Below are 18651 nucleotides of genomic sequence, written 5' to 3' on the forward strand. Positions count from 1 at the left end.
TTTGACCTAAAGCCAGACCTCTGCTGCACCCGTTCCTCAGGGAACGCCGATTCCCCTCTCAGCAACTCCGCGGAGAAACAGCCGGCGGAGCAGCTACCGCCACGCCCAGGTCCGCCCTTAGCAGCCGGAGCCCGGATGGAGTCGTCCTCCGCCCACCCCTTAGCGCCGGAGGCCCCGCCCCATTACCGCTACCTGATTGGGTCTGGTGACCGGCCCCCCGAGTACCGGCTCTGGATTGGTCAACTTGGCCGCCGCTCGTTGCTTCTTCGGGCGGTGCGTGGCAGGCGTGGCCACGCCCCTTACGTCCAGACGCTCTGTCGCCTCTGGAGGCCCCGCAATCGCAGTCCAGAAGGAAGGGGAACCTCGGTGCGAGGAACTGTTATGGTGTTGAGTTTGCGGCCAGAGCCGACCGAGACGCGGCTGTCGCGGCCATGAAGGTGAGGGATCGGTGGAGAAGGGCAGTCCCTCCTAGCCGCTCCCGTCCGGCCGGGGCTCCCGAATTGCCTTTTTCCCTCGGCAGCACCTCTCCAGAGACCTCCGCGGAGGGGCTTCCCGGCCGGCGTCTGGGTCCCTGACCGGCCCAGGGCGGCTAGCCTGGGCTCCCCGATCTCTCCAAGTCCCACACCGCCTCCGGTCGGCGAGCCCGAGGAGCGGGGAGAGGCCGGGCGCCCCCGGCGCTCACGCCTCGGGGTTCCTCTCCGCGCCGGGCCCTGTCCGCGTCCTCGGGGGCCTGCGGCAGACCCAGCGGTGCTCGGTTCAGCCCTCGTGGCTTTGCCCACAGCGTGCCCACGCCCCCCCCAAGTCCTTGAACCACCCCAACTGTCGGGAACACCACGGGACTGTCGCAGGACGGACACTGCAGGATGAAGGGGAAAAGAGGGGTGCGGGGAGCCGTGAGGCCGGGGCCCGGCTAACGGGTTAGGGATGCCTCGGGGCGGGGATCCCACCCTGAAGGGTTCTCTTTTCATAGACTTAAACCTTGGGGCCGCGACCTAGAGCGGCAGCAAACTCGGCGCGTCTCCGTCGCCGCTAGGTACGCAGCAAGTAATCGGACAGCTTGAGTTCTTCCAGGTGGGTGTGAGAGCGTGGGAGCCGCGCTGAGCGAGAAGTTTAAGGGAAGGGGGCGGACGCTGGCCTACTTTGGGGAGCCGAGAATTCTAAAGAGCTCCGTGCGCAACAATCATTCAGGTATTGATTCATGTGCCTAACTCCGACCAAGTGGGAAAGAGCCGTCCGGGGAGGATACTCCTTCAGACACAGCCGGTTTCTTGAGTCTCCGTGAAGAGGTGTGCTGGACGGTGCGGGTGAGGAAAGGAACAACAGTTTTTATGCCGCCGGCATAAAACTCTACCTGCACAAAGGCCCAGAGGTTTGCTGTGGGAGATTGATCAGGGAGTGTCACGTGGCCCGCGAAATTGAGCAGATGTTTTGTGGAACATTTCCTGTGTGTCGGCTCAGAAGGAGATAACTGTGCGTAGAAATAATTCAAAATAGGATCCCACCCTTGAGGAGTTTGCCAGTCAGAAGAGGCATTCTCAAGGAACCACAGTGTGAGAGTGAAAAAAATGTGAAGCTCCCGGGAGCAGAAAAGGTTATTTCAGGCTGCAGGAAGCAAGGAGGAATGTTGCAGTAGGTAACTTGTGAGCGTTCAAGTATGAGGCTGCCTTAGAGCTTATTTTTAATTCCCGGTTTAGCTGTAAAATATTTCAACTTAGAATACCTAGTAAAATGCCTAAAACTGGCTTTCCTTCCTGAAAAAAAAATCATCTTCCAAACACAGGGATCTTTATATAATGCCTCAAAGAACGTCATTACTTAATCAGGATTAAATTTGTGGTCCATCAAGGAACTAGATGTAGAAGGACAGAATTAGGGACGGGTCCAGTGTTGAATTTTTCAGCCAAGTTCTTTTAAAAACAAGTGTTTTTTAATTTAGGTGGAAGATAACTGCCTTCTGAGTTGAAATTTTACAAACAAGGTTTGGTGGCAGTTGAAAATGTAGAAAAGAAAGATACTTATTTTTTGAAGCATAATGCAGACCCAAATAGATAAATCTGAGCGAGATGACAGTTCTGAAGATACTGCTTTTCATTTATGTTTTTGTGAAACTGGATTCACAAAAATTGGGATTTCAGATGTTCGTTATTTGTTTTATCCCACAATTAAACCATTTCAGTATATTTTCATCTAGATTTCTAGGCAGGTTCAGTGATTCCTGATGTCATGGAATTCTAACATTTGAATGTTCATTTAAGCAAGTGCTTTCAGTGAGATTAAAATTTATTTAAAAGAAATCAGAAAAAGTACATCTTCACTCAAACCCAGGAGCAGCTGATTTTAGTGTATGTGTGGAATGGGTATTTATGTTCTTCCCTCATTTGTAAAGAAATTGGTATTTTGAAATAGGTTTTACTTCTTCAGACTTAAGTAACTGTTTAACTTGAGAGTAGCATTTAACTCCCTAGAAGGAATTAAAATTAGAATTGATGTCCTATGTTAATTTGATTTAATACTCTTTCTTGTTTTTCCATATTTATTTTGTTCTCACCCTTCCTTAATTGTACTAATCACGTTAATTCTTCCAAGCTCAAAATGAGATATCAAGGCATAAATGGGTTGACTGTAATTTTCTTTCCTTTTTTTTTTCCCTGAAAGGTGGGGGAATGGTGCTAAGGATCAAGTACACTGTTTTAGAAAAAGAAAACAAAACCCAAACATGAGGAAGGTATGATCTCCAGCACACGTTGTTGTAAAACTGTATCAATTTGACCAGATGTCTTGCCTAGAAATAATAACATTTTTAAGATCAGCATGTTTTTTCAACCTGTTTACTGTCCAGATGGTATGAAGAAAATATTTAGGATGTAGGTAGTATTTCTTCCTCCGTGGTATATGGTCTGATATTGGTCATAAATAGAGCAGAGTTCTTTTCATACTGTGTTTCAGTTAAAGCAGCAATTTCAATAAGAAATCCTTTCACATTTTAAGGGGCATATTTTCTCCAGTGGCTGTAAATAGGATAAAGGTTGTTGCCTATTATCTTAACTGTTTCTTCTGTTTTACCTTAAGTGCTAGGGGAAAGCTTAACCTAATTGAAATTCAGGCTGTAAAACTTATTTATATTACTGGTTTTAAGATTTGAAACATTTTTTCATACTGTTTACAGCAAGGACATTGACTTTTAGCAAACTGAAGGTTGTTGGGAGTTGAAAACAAAGCCAAGGACTGTTGATTTCTCTGAGGAAGCTTTCATGGGTGGAAGAACTGAATCCCTGCCTGGTCTTTGTAGCTTCTTACAATATCCAGGAAAATTAATGTTCTTGAATTTGAAACTGTGAGGTTTATCCTTAGAAATTTCTGTAAAATATTATAATTTTTAACTTAGAGTGGTGGCAAGCAGGTCTTAGGAGTTGGCGTTATCATTACTACTTATCTATTGGGTTGCCCAAAAAGTCTTTGTTTTTTTCTGTAAAATAGAAGACACATTTTTCATTTCACCAATAACTTTATTGATTTGGATATTTTGAGTATGTTGGCAATCTCCTGCTACTGGCTTTTAGTGGGTAGAGGCCAGGGGTGCTGCTAAACACCTTCCAGTGCATAAGACAGCCCCACAGCAAAGAATTATTTGGCCAAAATGTCAACAGTACCAAGAAATTTCACAAGCCACTTTTGGTATACTCGATCAGTCATAGCAAGTTCTCCATGCACTGCACAAATCTTGTTTTGCATTTCAGTTGTGTTTTTACCTTTCTTGAAATAATAAAGCATAATATGCTGAAAATGTTGCATATCTTCTTCCATCTTCAATATTAAAATGGCTGCACAAAAATTCACTAATTTTCATGTTTGTTTTTTAAATGCATGCTGATACGATTGTATGTCACAACAAATCTAACAAAATTGTTTGAAATGAAGTTACAGACAACCAAGCACTACTAGTAGAGTCATAATATGAAAAAAACTAAACAGACTTTTTGGGCAACCCAACAGTTTAATCAGAAGCAAATGATTTAGACTATAATTGTTGGCAGCAAAATGGCACCAGGTATCAAACTGCACATTGTTTCAGCAGCCTCAGTACTTGAGTTCTGGCCAAGAAATAATTCAGAGCAAGCCACAGAGGTAGAAGTGGTGAGCTACAGAAGAAACGGACTCGGGAAACAAGTTGCAAAGGCAAAAGAAGGGCCCTTGGAGCCAGAGGGAGAGAGAGAGAGAGAGGAGGAGAGCATGCCTGAGTGAGTGGGGTGGGCAAAGGTGCTAGCTCCTCCGTCCTGAGAGTTTTCACCCCTCTCCAGAGGCAGGGATCTTCGTGGAGGTCCCAGTAGCATATTCATCGGCTTTCCAGGTGTGTCCTCTCACTGACTGGTAGGCACCAGGTAGGGGGTCGCGCGTCAGAGCGGCTGGTCTTGATGTTAGCGTGGCACTGCTTATCTGGTTTTGCTGTTTTTCTGGGCCTGGAGCTGAACACAGGAAGGCCGAGATGTTACCCCTGGGAGTGAATGCTTACAGGAGTGGTTGTGCAGGGGCTCGCACGGGAGTTGCACGTGGCCCCTCTCGGGCCTCCTGTCCCCCCTCCAAGGGGAGCCACTGCGTGAAGCAGCACGCCGGAGGAGGAGCGGCCGGGGAGGGGCCACGGGGCATGAACAGGGATGGGGAAGGTCCGGGGTCTAGTCTGCATGACCAGTGATATGAGGGCAGGGCTAGCCTGGGGATGAGGTCCTTGTTTGCCCGGTTGTGCCCGCTGCTAGGCACCCGGCGCCTTCCTCCCTGGTGACCTTCTGTACCTGGCTCCTCATCTTTGCTCTGCTCACGTCTGTCTGACCAGCAGGTGGTCATTTCGTTTTCTCTGGCTTTCAGACCCATCGGCTCTCCCTCTCTTCGGCTCTCATCTAATCTTCATGGAAACTGCCATAGCTTTTCTTACTCTTCCTTCTAGTTTGCCTGCTTACTGTGACATACGGTAGAATCATGAAAAGGGATCCTAATGTATTTCAGAATAGGATTCAAAATTTGTAGTAAACTTTTTGTTAATTCTTTAAATTTTGGAAGTACGTTTTCCCCACAGGGATTCTAAAAGCACATAGGTCATACACTCACACACACGCACGCCCACAGCCAAAGGCAGCGGAACCTCCAGGCCGCTGGAAAACTGGCGCTCTGCCGGAAAGGAGAGTGCGCTGCCGCTCTTGCAGAGAAACAGCGCATCTCCTCCTGCCCTGCTGCCTGAAGGATGATTCAGAGTGGGCTGATACCCTGTGAATCTGACTGAGGAACCTGCGAGTGCTTATAAAATCCTTAGTCTGTTGCTGTTGTGGATATAAGTGTCACAACCCTGGAAACTGGCGGTCCCCCTCTCATGCAAATCACTGAGGTTTGTGGGTAACATTCCCTCCCCCTCCCCTCCTTTATACTCACTCCTGCCCGGGAGAGGAAATCTCTAATTCACCCTCTAAGAACTATATAGGAGGAACACTTTCAGCCTTTCTGCCACCAGAGAAAAAACAGCAACTTTTATGTTGGTGGCTTTTAGCAAATGAGCTAAAGGTGCTTTGGCACAGTACTTTCTGGGCCCTGTCCGGTCTGTCTTCCTGTGGCCGGGGCCAGGTGGGAGGGCAGTCTGGCCAACCGGGTGGTAAGCTGCTGGGGGTCAGCTGGGGCGTCATTATCAAGGCCAGTCCAGTCGGCTGCAGAGCTAACATCATGTTCTCCAATTGGTGTTATTAGTAAACAGGCAAACATTTAAATTTATATTTGTTTTATTTCTTAATTCCAAACTGGGTAGAGTTATTGGCCCTCAAAAATCTTGGTGCAGTGGCTTTGAAGATAACACAAAAACGGGCACTGGGGGCCAGAGTAACATGAAGAGATCCAGGTGTCTGTGGCCTTGGAATTTAATCTCTTACTATGGCCCCTGTAAGTTTTAATGGTACCTGGTTCTTAACTGATACAAACTGGGCCGCGGTCCCAGGGCTAATCTGGTCAGAGACAGTGCTGGTCTAAGGGGATGTGCCGGGAAGGGATTACCGAGGAAAAGCCGGCTGTCTTCGGTCGGCAGGGGTGACTGGGAAATCGGCCACGCAGATCGCCCGAGCGGCAGGTGTGTGCCAGGCATCAGTGGGTGGTGGTTGTCTTTGGGCTTTCTCCACACTCATGGTCCGTGGAGGAGATGCTGCCATCTTGACAGATTACTGTTCTTTCTAACCCCTTCCATTCATGGCGTTTGACCTGTGGAGTCTTGCTCTCAACCAGGCTCCGAGTAGGCTTAGAATTGTTAGTCTCATAAGGCCAGATCATAGCGTTAGCGTTCAGCGATCCACACTTTGCCTTCGTTTGTGGAAGGGGGGTAGTGGGTTGGTTTTGTTTTCTTTTTTAGTAAGCAAACAGAATCTGGGCAGCGACCCCTACATAAGGCAGAGCAACAACTCGGGGAACTTACTGCAAATTCAAAAGGCCGAAGGTCTGAGCCTTGTGTCCTGTCTGCACATTAGTTGGGTCTGCTCGGACAATCTGGGAGGAAAGTGGAGTGGTTTGGAGAGAGCTTCAAGCTTCCTACCCAAAGATAAACAGAGCAAATGTAAAAGGGAATGCGGAGGGAAGGTCTTAGGGGATAGGGAAGACAGAAATGGAACTTGAGTCTCCAGGGCTTTTAAAGGAAGGGTGCAAAGAGGGAAGCTTTTTGGTTATCGCTCTACGAGACACAGTAACTGGGCTCCAAGGAAATACGGCAGGCGGAGAGTCAAGAGCTGAGAGACTGGCACGCCCCCCACCCCTCAAGCGCCCACACTGAGTAACCGCTGGAAAATGCTCCCATAGACAGTTCCCACTGCTGCTGGGAGGAAAGGGTAGGCGGGTCGGAAGGAGCATGTGGCTGACGTGCTGGTCTCAGAACTCCGGAGGCGCAGGCTTCAGAGGGAATCGTGGTCCCCTTGGTTCAGGAGCCTGCAGAGTGATTCTCCAGCCCAAACCACGTGGGCAAGGAGGAGAAGTCGCCTAGACTGAGCGGTGAACCTTTTCACTTCAGCTGTACACGCGAATCACATGGGGAATTTTGAAACACTTCTAATGCCTAGGCAGCACCCCAGACTGTTCAGTCCGAATCTCTGGGGCTGGGACCCAGGCATCAGCATTTCTTAAGGCTCCGCTGGTGAGGCCGTGAGGGTGGCGGCATGGGCTTAGGTGGTTTCTCAGCAGGAGAGGGACAGCAACCACTGTGGTACGGGACTAAAAATACCTGCTCTGAAGTTGTTGGGGAGATAGAATCACTGAAGAGATGACCTTCATTTTCAGCACTGGGGGGCCAGAACACACGGGGCTTAAAGGGGAAATGGCACGAGTTTTTAAAGTGCGCTGGATGGGAGAGAAAGGTGCCGCAGAGAACACCAGTGGTGTCCAGGGTTTCAAATTTCTGACCTTTCAGGAAGGCAGGAGTGTTGCAGCTGCTGCCGTCAGAGGTAGCAGTGCCTGCAGGTAGATGTATCCTTCAGGATGACGCTAGGAGTGTTATTGGGAGATTATTCTCTTATTGGGAGATTTTGTCTAAGTTTAAGTTCACACGTCTAATGAGGCCGAAGCCTAGATTCTCCAGTGTTTCCTCTTGCCCTCTGCTATGGTTTTTGGTTTAGTTTGACCAAATAATAGGTTATTTTATTTGCCTGGAACAACACTTCGGGGGTTGGCTTGGGCTCTGCTTTTTAATTTTTATTTTATGATGAGCTGGCCGAAAGAAGAGAGTGTTGTTTTTATTATTTTCCCTCTCGGGGAATAGAGAGGAAATTCCCTCCCTTTCATAGAAACATGAGGAATGGGGCAAGATTACTACCTGTCAATAATGATGTCTGCACAGGGATTCCACCTATTTTCCCAAAATAAGTCTCTCTCTTCACCAGAGCTGTAAATATTTCAGCCTAGAATTTTAACGATTGTGCCATCAGTCTGGTTTGACAACTCACATCCTTCTGTAGCTCATTGTAAAACCGATTTCCGCCAGGACAAAATGTGTGGTAGTGCTGCTGTTAAAAGGGAGTGTCATCTGAGATTTTTAGCCTACTAGGTCAGAATCATTTTTTACCCTTTCTCAGTAAGACAGTTTGAACTTTCTGGGTAGCATGAAAATTTTAAGTAGTGTTACATTGCCTTTCAAGAAGTAATGTGAAGAAACCCTGCCTATCAGTCCCAGATGCAGTGGACCCAAGGAGCTCCCATGGGAGGGGGCAGGCGGCATCCCCCGGGAGTCAGAAGGGGGGTAAGAGCTGACACAGCCGTGTAATAGTTTGGTGGCGGGGGCAGAGGAAGCTGACGCTCAGGTTTTCCTTCTTCAGACTCCTGGAGTGAAGAGAAGTTACCCTGGTGGCACATTCTACAGTTCAGGTGTAACTCCCCAACAGTGTTATGTGCAAATTAAAAATTTTTAAACGGCCTTTCCCTTGTTTTAAGAGCGCAATGTATAAAGCACTGCAGGTGGAATCCTTGGGTGAAAGACTCACTTTAGATGAACTCGTCGTCAATCGGATTTTCATCCTTTCATGTTGAAACAAACCACGACTGAGTCTGAGGTTTATATTTAAAGATACGAACTACTAACGATACTGTAACCCGACTTTTAAAGGCAGCACTGTTCCTTGAGAATTACATGGTATGAAGCTATATAATACTTAAGTCAGTGACCCTGACACTTAAGACTGTTTGAACCTTGTATTGTGGCTTCTTACTGCTCTACCTTCTACTTTCCCTGTATCTAATACAGCGCATTGCTTCCGGGTAGTAGCAAGAATAGCACGATCCTCTTACAGCATCCCAAATAGCCTTTTAAAGTTCTTAAAATTTTTTTTCGAAGAGCTGGTTGGACAGTGAATATTGGACAGAGTCGGGTAATTCAATGAACTGCAGCACTGTCGTGGGCTGCCATCTCCATTACCTTCCCCGTTCTCGAGTCGGCAGTACGCTGAGAGTGAGGACGGGGGGCACACGTTCGCCCCAAACATCGTAGCTTTTCCACTCGAAGCATGGGACAGTATCTTAAGCCCTTACTGAAAAGCACTTGTACGTGCACGCACTTCTGGTTCCCGAGTCGGCAGCGAAAAGAAGGCAGGCTGCGAGGCAGGCACGGTGAGGGCGGTGGCGGTCCGCAAAAGGGCAGAGGTCAAAGAAAAAAACAAACAGCCACTAGTTCCAGGCCATTGAGTGGAGGGGCAGATAGCCCGCGCACTTCGGGGTCGTTGCGATTGCTGAGCCATCCAAAATTGTGTTCAATACTTGAAAAGGAAGGATACGTGCTTTTTAAAAATATTTTCCTTAATGTCAAACTAACATATTCTTTTAAAAGAATGTTGAAAATACAGAAAAACAAGAAAATAATTTTCATGAGGTACATTAAAACCTTCTCTTTCTTGTGTTAAAATACCAACCTTCAAGTTGGTACTTCAGAAGATAAAAATACCTTCCATTGGTATTTTGATGTTTTTCCACTCATTTAAAAAAAAATCGTATACCACAGTTTATTGTGCCCAGCTACAAATAACAATAGAAGTTTAATGAAATTAATTTGAATTTATATTCTTTCTGCTATGTGGTAGCCGGGAAAATTGTCTCACCCGATGGCGTGTGGTAGTCACCATCCAAGGCTGTCAGATGGAACACAGGGTGCTCAGTTAAATTTAAATTTCGAGTAAACAACAAACAATATTTCTGTGTGCAAGCCAGCAATTTTCAACCTTTTTCATCTCATGGCACGCATAAACGAATCACTCCACCCGCCCCCGCAATCTGACCAAAAAACAAAACACAACGCAACAACAACCCAAACCACACAGCATTTTGACCTGCTCATACCAGATAGCTCTTGTTGTGTTGTTACTGGGCTAAGGGAAGAGAGGTCAGTGCCCCTGACTAAATCGTCCATAAACAGTCAGGTGTTGCCTGTTTTAAAAAATTCTTGCAGCACACCTGTTGGAAGTCACTGGTGTAAGCACATCTCAGATATTGCACAGCATGTATTTCTGTCCCAATAAAAAATTGTTTTTATTTAACAATATATGAGTATCCCCAATGCCAAATATTCTTTGCAAACACCAGAGTTACCTCTTTCCAAATAGCTTAGAAATGTTTGACGCTGAAAAGAATCTGAGTTATTTAGGGCAAACATGCCTCTCCAGAGTGGCATTCCCCGAGGATCTCAGAGAGGCCATGTTCCACCTACTTTACACCGGTCCTTCTTGTGGTCTTTTCCAGGCGGGCGCCACGTCTATGTGGGCTTCATGCTGCGGGCTGCTGAATGAAGTCATGGGAACCGGAGCCGTCAGGGGCCAGCAGGCAGGGTTTGCAGGAGGCACCGGTCCATTCAGATTTACACCCAGCTCTGATTTTTCCACTTACCCACCAGCACCTACAGAAGGGCCTAACATAGTTTGCAAAGCTTGTGGACTTTCATTTTCAGTCTTTAGAAAGAAGGTGAGTTGTCTCCCTCTCTCTCTTTCTCCCTTCCTTGAAAATAAAATCTTAAAAAAAAAAGAAAAGAAATGTAGTAACAATGCACCAAGCAGAAATGACCACATCTTAGTTGTTGTCTTTAAGCTTTGCTAGTGGGTGGCTTTGCTTGTGATTGAGGTTGTGTAGGTCCCGATTACTGCATTAGTCAGGTCCTCTCTTGACTTGGACTGACCTTGAGAGATCAGTTGCCTTTCTCTTTCCTAGTTATGCTTTTCCCCCTCCTCTTTATTTAATTTTTATTTAATCTTTTAGTTCCCTTATACCCCACTCCCAGCAGTGTCTACACTATTGTCCCTGTCCTTGAGTCCTTTTGCCTTTTTGCTTAATCCCTCCGCCCCCCAGCCCCTTCCTCTTTAAATGGGGAAGTTGCTCACACGGGGAAGGAGCAGGAAGAGGGTTTGTGGTTGTGCTTTCTGCTCCACGTGTTTCAAGTCGGCTCTGTTCTGCTAATTACATGTTTGCACCGAGGGGTGGAAAGGTTTTAATTCACTAACACAAGAGTGTATGCTTTTCTTAAAGGGCTGTATTTGAACTTCAGTGAATCCAAACTGCCTCGGCAGTAACTGTTTTGATTTTCGTGGCTTTTGAAACACAGAAAAACGCCTGTGAGAATAGTCTGGTGCCACAGAGGACTTCATAAGAACCAGAACTGAATTTTAATAGAAGGCAGAAAGAAAGGGAACTGGTGCTTTCACAGTGGCTTTTGTATCTGGCTACCATTAAATGCTTCTTTTCTTTTTCTTCAGCACGTGTGCTGTGACTGCAAGAAGGATTTCTGCTCCGTTTGTTCGGTCTTACAAGAGAATCTTCGTAGATGTTCCACCTGTCACTTACTGCAAGAGACGGCCTTCCAGCGCCCTCAGCTAATGCGCCTGAAAGTGAAGGACCTGCGGCAGTATCTCATCCTTAGGAACATACCGACCGACACCTGTCGGGAGAAGGAAGACCTGGTGGATCTAGTGCTGTGCCACCACGGGCTGGGCTCTGAGGACGACCTGGACACCAGCAGTCTGAATTCCTCAAGGTCCCAGAGTTCTGGTTTTTTTGCCCATTCATTTTTTTCAAGCTACACAGCCCCCTCTGCGACAGTGTCTTCATTTCAGGGAGAGCTCATGGGTAGAGATCGGACCTTGGGATCTGGAGCGCTGGCGCAGGTACGAGGGGCTACTTACCCAGCGGGCCCGGCATGGCTGCTGTGGCCACATGCGGTGGGGCCTTTAGGGGCTGCTGTCTCCTTGCGGGAGCCAGAGGTCCTGCACGCTGAGCTCTGTGCTTACAGGCTCTCCTGGTGTGATTGTCCGAACTCAGGTGCCAGGTAGCCCCCCGTCAGCTACCTGAAGGGCCTAAATAACTAGTCAGTTCGTTGCACTTGGTTGTCTCAGTTTCTCTATCTTAAACACTAAACACAAGTGAAATAACGGCTGTGAAAAGTACTAGGATATAAACATCGGCAGGACTGTTTATGTCAGTGACATGGGAACAGTCCTGTAAGTTAACCTGCAGCCCAGCTGCCGTGCTGTAGAACTGTCCTGATCAGATCGTGGGAAACCACCGTCTGAATTAGGGAACGTGGTCACTGCTAACTTCAAAGAAGCGCCAGTGCAGAGCACTCGCCCAGTGAGGTCCTGGGCGTCCTGATTGAATAACATGCCAGGGCTCGTAATGAATAGCAATTTGTATGTATGAATGACTCCAAAGTGCTGAAGGAATTATTTCGAATAATTCTCTCCACATTTTCTTCCCTGAGTAACAGAGTTAGAAGCAGAGGGAAGTGTGGTCTAGTTGTCTTTTAAATAGTCACAAAGTAGATGAGTTCGAACTAGGAGTTTTTTCATTTCCCAAGTGAGGGCTGGCGGTTATCAGCCAAACCCTAGAGACGTCTGACTTCCGCGCCACGTTTGGGTTTACAGCATCACGTGGGGGTGGGGGTCTTGGGACACTACCTTACGGTGCTTGTGAGCCAGGGGTGGAGTATTTGAAATTGGGAACCGACCTAGACTGTTACAGAGCTATGGTCAAAGTAAAGTCAAAGTAAAAAGACATGAAATAAGGTACATAAATCGCATCAAAGGGATTTGTGTCCTTCCTAAAGAGAAGCACACCCCCGACTACTGAGGAATTTGTACAGACTGGACCTAGCATCAGCCTCCAGTGAGGAAGTCGGGCAGCCATTCTGGGGAATGGAGTTGTTCACAGCAGCTACCTCTGACCTTGGGCTAATCGTAGAGCTTCAGGTCCCGTCTGTGTCTTAGCGGCTGCAGGGCAGCCGGCCACATGCAGGCCCTCTGATGGCGACTTCAGTGCAATCGCACATGACGGCGGCCTCGGCATTCCATGGTGGGACCTTCCTTGGGGGCGTCTGGTTAGGTTTTGTAAACTCACGTACGATTGGGGTTTGGCTGTTGTGCTAATTTCATGGAGGCTGTGTGGTCTATGGATCATGTAGGGCCCCGCGCTTGGGGAGGGGCAGCTGCATCCAGGATCCAAAGAAGTTGTGGAGTACACCGGGTGCTGGGGGGGCAGGGGGGTCCTGCGGGGAGGTTTACTCCGGCGATGAAGGTGGGTTGGTTGATGCTGTTAGGAAGAGGAGATTCCTGACATGACTGTACCCATTGTGTGGCAGGTGCAGAGTGAAATAGCTTCTACAAACACCGAAGAGGACGACGACGATGATGACGATGACGACGACGATGACGATGATGAAGAAAACTTGGAGGAACAGGTGAGATCCCCTGTAAAATTTGGTTTCCCTGACGTTGCAACCTGGCAGACAGGAAGATGCCCGTGTGCACTTCGCTGGAGGAGCACCGGATGCTGCTTCTGGTTTGAATGTGGCACAGCGTGTAAGACACTCTGAGGACGGGCAGATCTGGGAAGACCGTCCGGGGCCGGTGACGACTGGAGGGGACCGTAGGGTGGCGGGGGGCTGGGTTCGCGGAACAGAGGTGACAGAGCGCTGCGATTGCAGACGCCGGGCCTCTCCAAGAAGAGACTGAGGGCTTCGCTGTCGGACCTGTCGAGCGTCGAAGACGTGGAGGGGATGAGCGTGCGCCAGCTGAAGGAGATCCTGGCCCGGAACTTTGTCAACTACTCCGGCTGCTGTGAGAAATGGGAGCTGGTAGAGAAAGTAAACCGGTTATACAAAGAGAATGAAGAAAACCAAAAGTCATGTAAGTTTTCTTCTTCTCACGTGGTATCCTTCCATATGCTTTAGAAACTGGGTTGTTACAAATCAAAATCGTTCTGAGAAAATGTTGTGTATCCTTTCTTGAGTGGGAATTCCTTATATGAACCTATTTATAGATCTGTTAAGAAGTAAGTTCATTACATGAAGTTGGCATTCTGAGATCACTGTTGCCAAGTGAGTGAGTTAGGTGATCATTTGTTCAGTCTGGTTTTTCTTGGCATAATTTGTTAGAACTAATGAAATTCCTTGTATCTATAAAAATGTTTGTTTTCTCACTAATTACTCAAGTAGGCCAATTCTGTGGTTATCTTGATTGGACCTTTTAAATCCCATCATTAGAAAGAAATTCTCTAGATCCACAGTGTTAAGTATTACATTTTTAGGATCAAGTTGCACTAGGCTGTTGGGTAAGCCACAGAGAGCTGAGACTAAGAACTTCTGAATGACTTAGGGATGAAGCACGGGGCAGAAATCCTCTGCTGCTAAGAAGTCCAAGCCGCAGGGCATTTACAGACAAGAAAAAATACTTCAGTGGTGTGCAGACTGACCAGTATTACGTTCGTATCCGGACTTCAACAGCCCTACCATTATTAACTTTTATCATCTCAAGTTTTTATCTTTGAAGGCTGGTTATAATACAGCATTTGTTGATAAACAGGTTTACACCTAGAATATGCACAAATTATTCTGGCACACCTATTTCCATGATGCTACAATGGTAGGCACAGGAATCTTAGTTCTCAGAGCCTTCCGAGGTCCCGGCCTTGTGCCTGGGAAATGGCGTGCTGGCTGAGGGGAGGAGCCAGTTTTAAATGCCAGCTGGAAGGGCGTGGCCAGGCCTACCCACGAGGAGAGACAGCCAGGACGTGCACTGGGGCCCGAGAGCCTTTCACAGTCCGTCATGGGCCCGATATCTAAGCTCATGGAACGCACGCTTTGTTTTGAGCACAGCGTGACCCTTTCCTAATCTGACTGGCTTCAGCCATTTGCACCAGGGTTTACCCTGGCAGCCTTGCCTAATAGCCTCGACAGACCCTGGACCCTCTGCTTTATGCCCAGAAATTGTAAGAGTTGGAAGGAGCCTTCTGCGCCAGAGAGACCAAAGCCCAGAAGACTCACTCCCGGGGGGCCCTTCTAGTGCCGTCCCCACCATTTCACCTTCCTGTGTGGGTCCGCTCTCCCCGCTCCCTAGCAGCGCAGCGGCGTGGGCCGTGAACCAAATTACAAGAAGCTCTTGACATAACAATGTTTATTTTTCTAAAATCCAGGGATTACTGGCTTCTCAAGCCTGACTTCTTGTTCTTTTCTAACCACATTCATGATCCCCATTGATCTGTTCTGTGACCTGTAGAAAGGGGAGCCACGTCCGTAGCTCTGTGGCCGGACCCCAGGGTGTAAACTTTCCAAACTCATTCAGCATCTTTCTTATTCAGAGTCTGGGTTTCCTCAAAACCTAATCTGGGCCACAGGGGCAGGACGGCCCATCCTTTCTGAGTTAGACGGATTCCAGCAGGACCAGGGTGGCCAGAAGCACAGGCGGCTTTTGAGATGCTTCCACGGCCGAGGTGGGGTGGGGGCTGCCAGGCCCTGTCAGTGTGGAAACGCAGCTCCTTTTCCCTGCGGGACGAGACCCCGAGACCGCGACTGTCCCAGGGCCGCACGGTTGGGCTGATGAAAATTCCAGTCGCGTTCTGACTCCAAGGCCCATACTCAGGACGACCCAGGGACGCTTCATGTTCACTTACGGAAGCAGTCTGTCCTCACAAAACCCCTGAGTTACAGAGACTGAAATAGAATTAAACAGCGGACAGGCGCTGGGCACTTCATACCTGGCCCCAAGCTAAGCATTTCCCATTTATTCATCAGGAAACTCGACCAGGCGCAGGCAGGACTAGCACCGCCCTTTCCCGTGGAGGGGGTGCAGCGCAGTCGGGATGGTTCTCTCACGGGAGGGTCCTGCTGCGCCTGTGGTGGCCACTCAGCCTGTCGGGGGGCCCGTCAGCAGCCCCAGCTCTCTGTTGCCTTTCAGACGGCGAGCGGACGCAGCTGCAGGACGAGGAGGACGACAGCCTGTGCCGCATCTGCATGGACGCCGTCATCGACTGCGTGCTGCTCGAGTGCGGGCACATGGTCACCTGCACCAAGTGCGGCAAGCGCATGAGCGAGTGCCCCATCTGCCGGCAGTACGTGGTGCGCGCCGTGCACGTGTTCAAGTCCTGAAGCGGCGCCCTCCCTGCCGGGACGCTCGCGCCCAAGCTCAACCCCAGACACTTCAGAGCACAGAAGGGACTAGAAACCTGCTGTTCAAAAGTGAAGTTATTTTTAAAAATTATTTTCACTACTGACTGGGAATAAAGATTCACCCCGAGTTACAGCAACACTGGTTCATACCGTGCGCCTGTCAGCCTGTGGGCGGGCTCGGCCTCCCAGGTCCCGCCGGGCTTCACTGCGTGTCCGTGGCCATCGCTCAGAGGCCAGACTGCCGACGGCCTCAGCTCCTCCCCTCATCCCTATTTCTCCTCCCTCTTTTCCACTGAACCTACTCAGATGTTTGCAACTTCGCTCTTTGGGTGAGATCGTTGTCCACAAGTGACCGACGTGGTACGCACTGACCAGTGGTGGCACCTCTGAATGTTCACTTTATCAGTCATGTGTATTTTAAATGCTACTCTTTAATGAATGTAAGTTTCCACATTGTTGCTATTTCTGCATTTAAACTTAATTGGGAACAACTGACATTCTATAGTCAACTGCCAGGGCCTTAGACGAACTGTGTCCATTTCTGTTCAGGTACAGCTTTTTATAGCAAGGGCTGCATCTAGCTTCTTTCACTAGAGAAATGTGTGTGTTAAATTCTTTATTAATATGTAACTGGGTTTACACTGTTTTGTATAGTGAAAGTGTATTTTCAGTGCTACTGCTAGCTGATTTGAACTTTAGGAATAAAATTAGATTTTCAAAAATGCTTTTATTTATATTGTCCTAGTCAGTTCCTAATTCACGTGGGGACAGCTTAAGTGGGTGTCCGTGCAGATTCGAGCCCCTTCAAACGCGCTGCGGCATCTCCCTTCGCATCTGGCTGGCTTGGTGAGGCGAACTTCAGATCTGCTGTTTACCGTGACCAGGAGTCTTAAGGCCCTCCCCAGCACTCTGCAATAGATAACGCCTCCTCCCGCAGGTGAGGCCCCTGACCTCTGAGAAGTTAAAAAAAAAAAAAACTTGTCTAAAATTTCAGTGAAATGGCGACTCTGTCAGACTTTGAACTTAGCTCTGATGCCAGTTTATCTTCATTCTTCCAATCCTGCATATCAAATGAGAAACCTGAGATGTTAGCTTATGCAAAGCTGTCTCAGGGAGCGAATGATCTGACATCTCCTTTAGGGTGAAACTCTAATGGGGGCGGGCTGGTGGAGATGAGACTGAATGTGGGCTCATTCCCATGGTAGTGGGCAGGTATGTTTTTAAGAAATGTTTTTTGTTGTTGCGATAAAACTGTGTTATAAATACTGAGTTTTTTTTAATTGTGGGGTAATACTCATTGTACAAATACACACTTTAAAACATTTTTTCATTCCCATCCCCCTCCATTTGGGCAGCCACCAGCTAGCTTGTTCTGTGTGTGTGTCTGCTTCTATTTTCTCCGATTGCACATGTAACTGCAGTCATACAGTATCTGTCCTTCCCTGATGTGCCTCACTTAGCGCAATGTGCTCTAGGCCCATCCACGCTGGGCTCTCTACTCCATTGAACTATATGTGTTTTCATGCCAGTATGATACTATTTTGATTATTGTAGCTTCACAGTCTAGTTTGATATCAGGGAGCGTGAGACTTCCTACTTCGTTCATTCTCAAAATTTCTTTGGCTCTTTGGGGTCTTCCGTGGTTCCGTGTAAATTTTAGGATTAGTTCTGGGAAGAATGCCATTGGTATTTCAACAGGGATTGAATTGCATCTGTATGTCGCATTAGGTAGTGAGCACATTTTTAATACTAATCCTTTCATTTATTTGTATCTTCAGTTTCTTTCTTCAATATTCTATAGTTTTCAGAGTACAATTCTTTAACCTCTTGGGTTAAATTTATTTTATCCCTAGATATTTTGCTTTTTGATGCAATTATCAATAATATTGTTTTCTTAATTTTCCCTCCTAATTGTTTATTGTATAGCAACAGATTTCTGTATGTGGGTGGATTCTGTATCCTGCAACTTGACTTATTTTAATATTTTCTGGTAGAGGTTTTAGGGTTTTCTCCATATAATATCACATCATCTGCAAACAAGTTTTACTTCCTCTTATCTGAGCTCGACACCTTTAGTTTCGTTTTGTTTTCTGATCGCCAGGGCGAGGACTTCCAATGCTCCGTGGAGTGGAAGTGGGCGTCCTCACCCTGTTCCAGGTACTAGAGGGGAAGCCTCGGCAGCTTTCCATTGCCGAGTGCGCTAGCTGCGAGTCTGTCGTATACCACCTTCATCATGTTGATCTCCTCCTTCTGCACTCCCTTCGCTGAGTTTTTATCATAAAAGGGTGCTGCATTTCATCACATGCTTTTTCTGCACCTGTTGGTGTATCTTTATTTTGTTAACGTGATGTATCACATTAGCTGCTTTTGCATGTACCATCCTTACAATCTGTGGTGTAAATCCCATTTGGATGTGGTGTATAATCTTTTTAATGTGCTGTTGAACCTGGTTTGCTAATACTTTTTCAGAATTTTTGCATCCGTGTCCATCAAGGATACTGGCTTCGAATTTTCTTCTTTTGTAATGTTGGTCTGGTTTTAGTTTCAGAGGAATACTGGCTTTGTAGAATGAGTTTGGAAATGTTAACTTCTCAACTGAGTCTTAGTGGGTTTTTAATCTTTTTTTTAAAGATTTTATTTATTTTTAGAGAGAGGGGAAGGGAGAGAGATATCAATGTGTGGTTGCCTCTCATGTACCCCCTACTGGGGACCTGGCCTGCAACCCGGGCATGTGC

The 18651-nt window shown here is 47.5% G+C and overlaps 1 protein-coding gene across 8 annotated transcripts; it reads left to right on the forward strand.

Annotated features, from left to right (window-relative positions):
• The first annotated feature begins 309 nt into the window (after positions 1–309).
• RNF34 (ring finger protein 34) lies at positions 310–17196 on the forward strand. Of its 8 annotated transcripts, none has more exons than XM_045845369.1 (9): positions 318–437; positions 971–1071; positions 1189–1369; positions 2656–2725; positions 10231–10449; positions 11235–11642; positions 13112–13210; positions 13457–13658; positions 15705–17196. In XM_045845369.1, the coding sequence occupies exons 4-9, from the start codon at positions 2717–2719 to the stop codon at positions 15893–15895; spliced, it is 1128 nt and encodes a 375-aa protein (XP_045701325.1). In that variant the 5' UTR covers positions 318–437; positions 971–1071; positions 1189–1369; positions 2656–2716; the 3' UTR covers positions 15896–17196. The 8 variants fall into 8 exon arrangements, with proteins under 8 accessions (XP_045701362.1, XP_045701325.1, XP_045701334.1 ...); XM_045845378.1 differs by having other exon boundaries at positions 1189–1304; XM_045845387.1 differs by having other exon boundaries at positions 1189–1286.
• Positions 17197–18651: the final 1455 nt, after the last annotated feature.

Source organism: Phyllostomus hastatus, unplaced genomic scaffold (assembly GCF_019186645.2).
Source record: "Phyllostomus hastatus isolate PE091 unplaced genomic scaffold, TTU_PhHast_1.1 phas_contig_1162, whole genome shotgun sequence".
Lineage (NCBI taxonomy): Eukaryota > Metazoa > Chordata > Mammalia > Chiroptera > Phyllostomidae > Phyllostomus > Phyllostomus hastatus.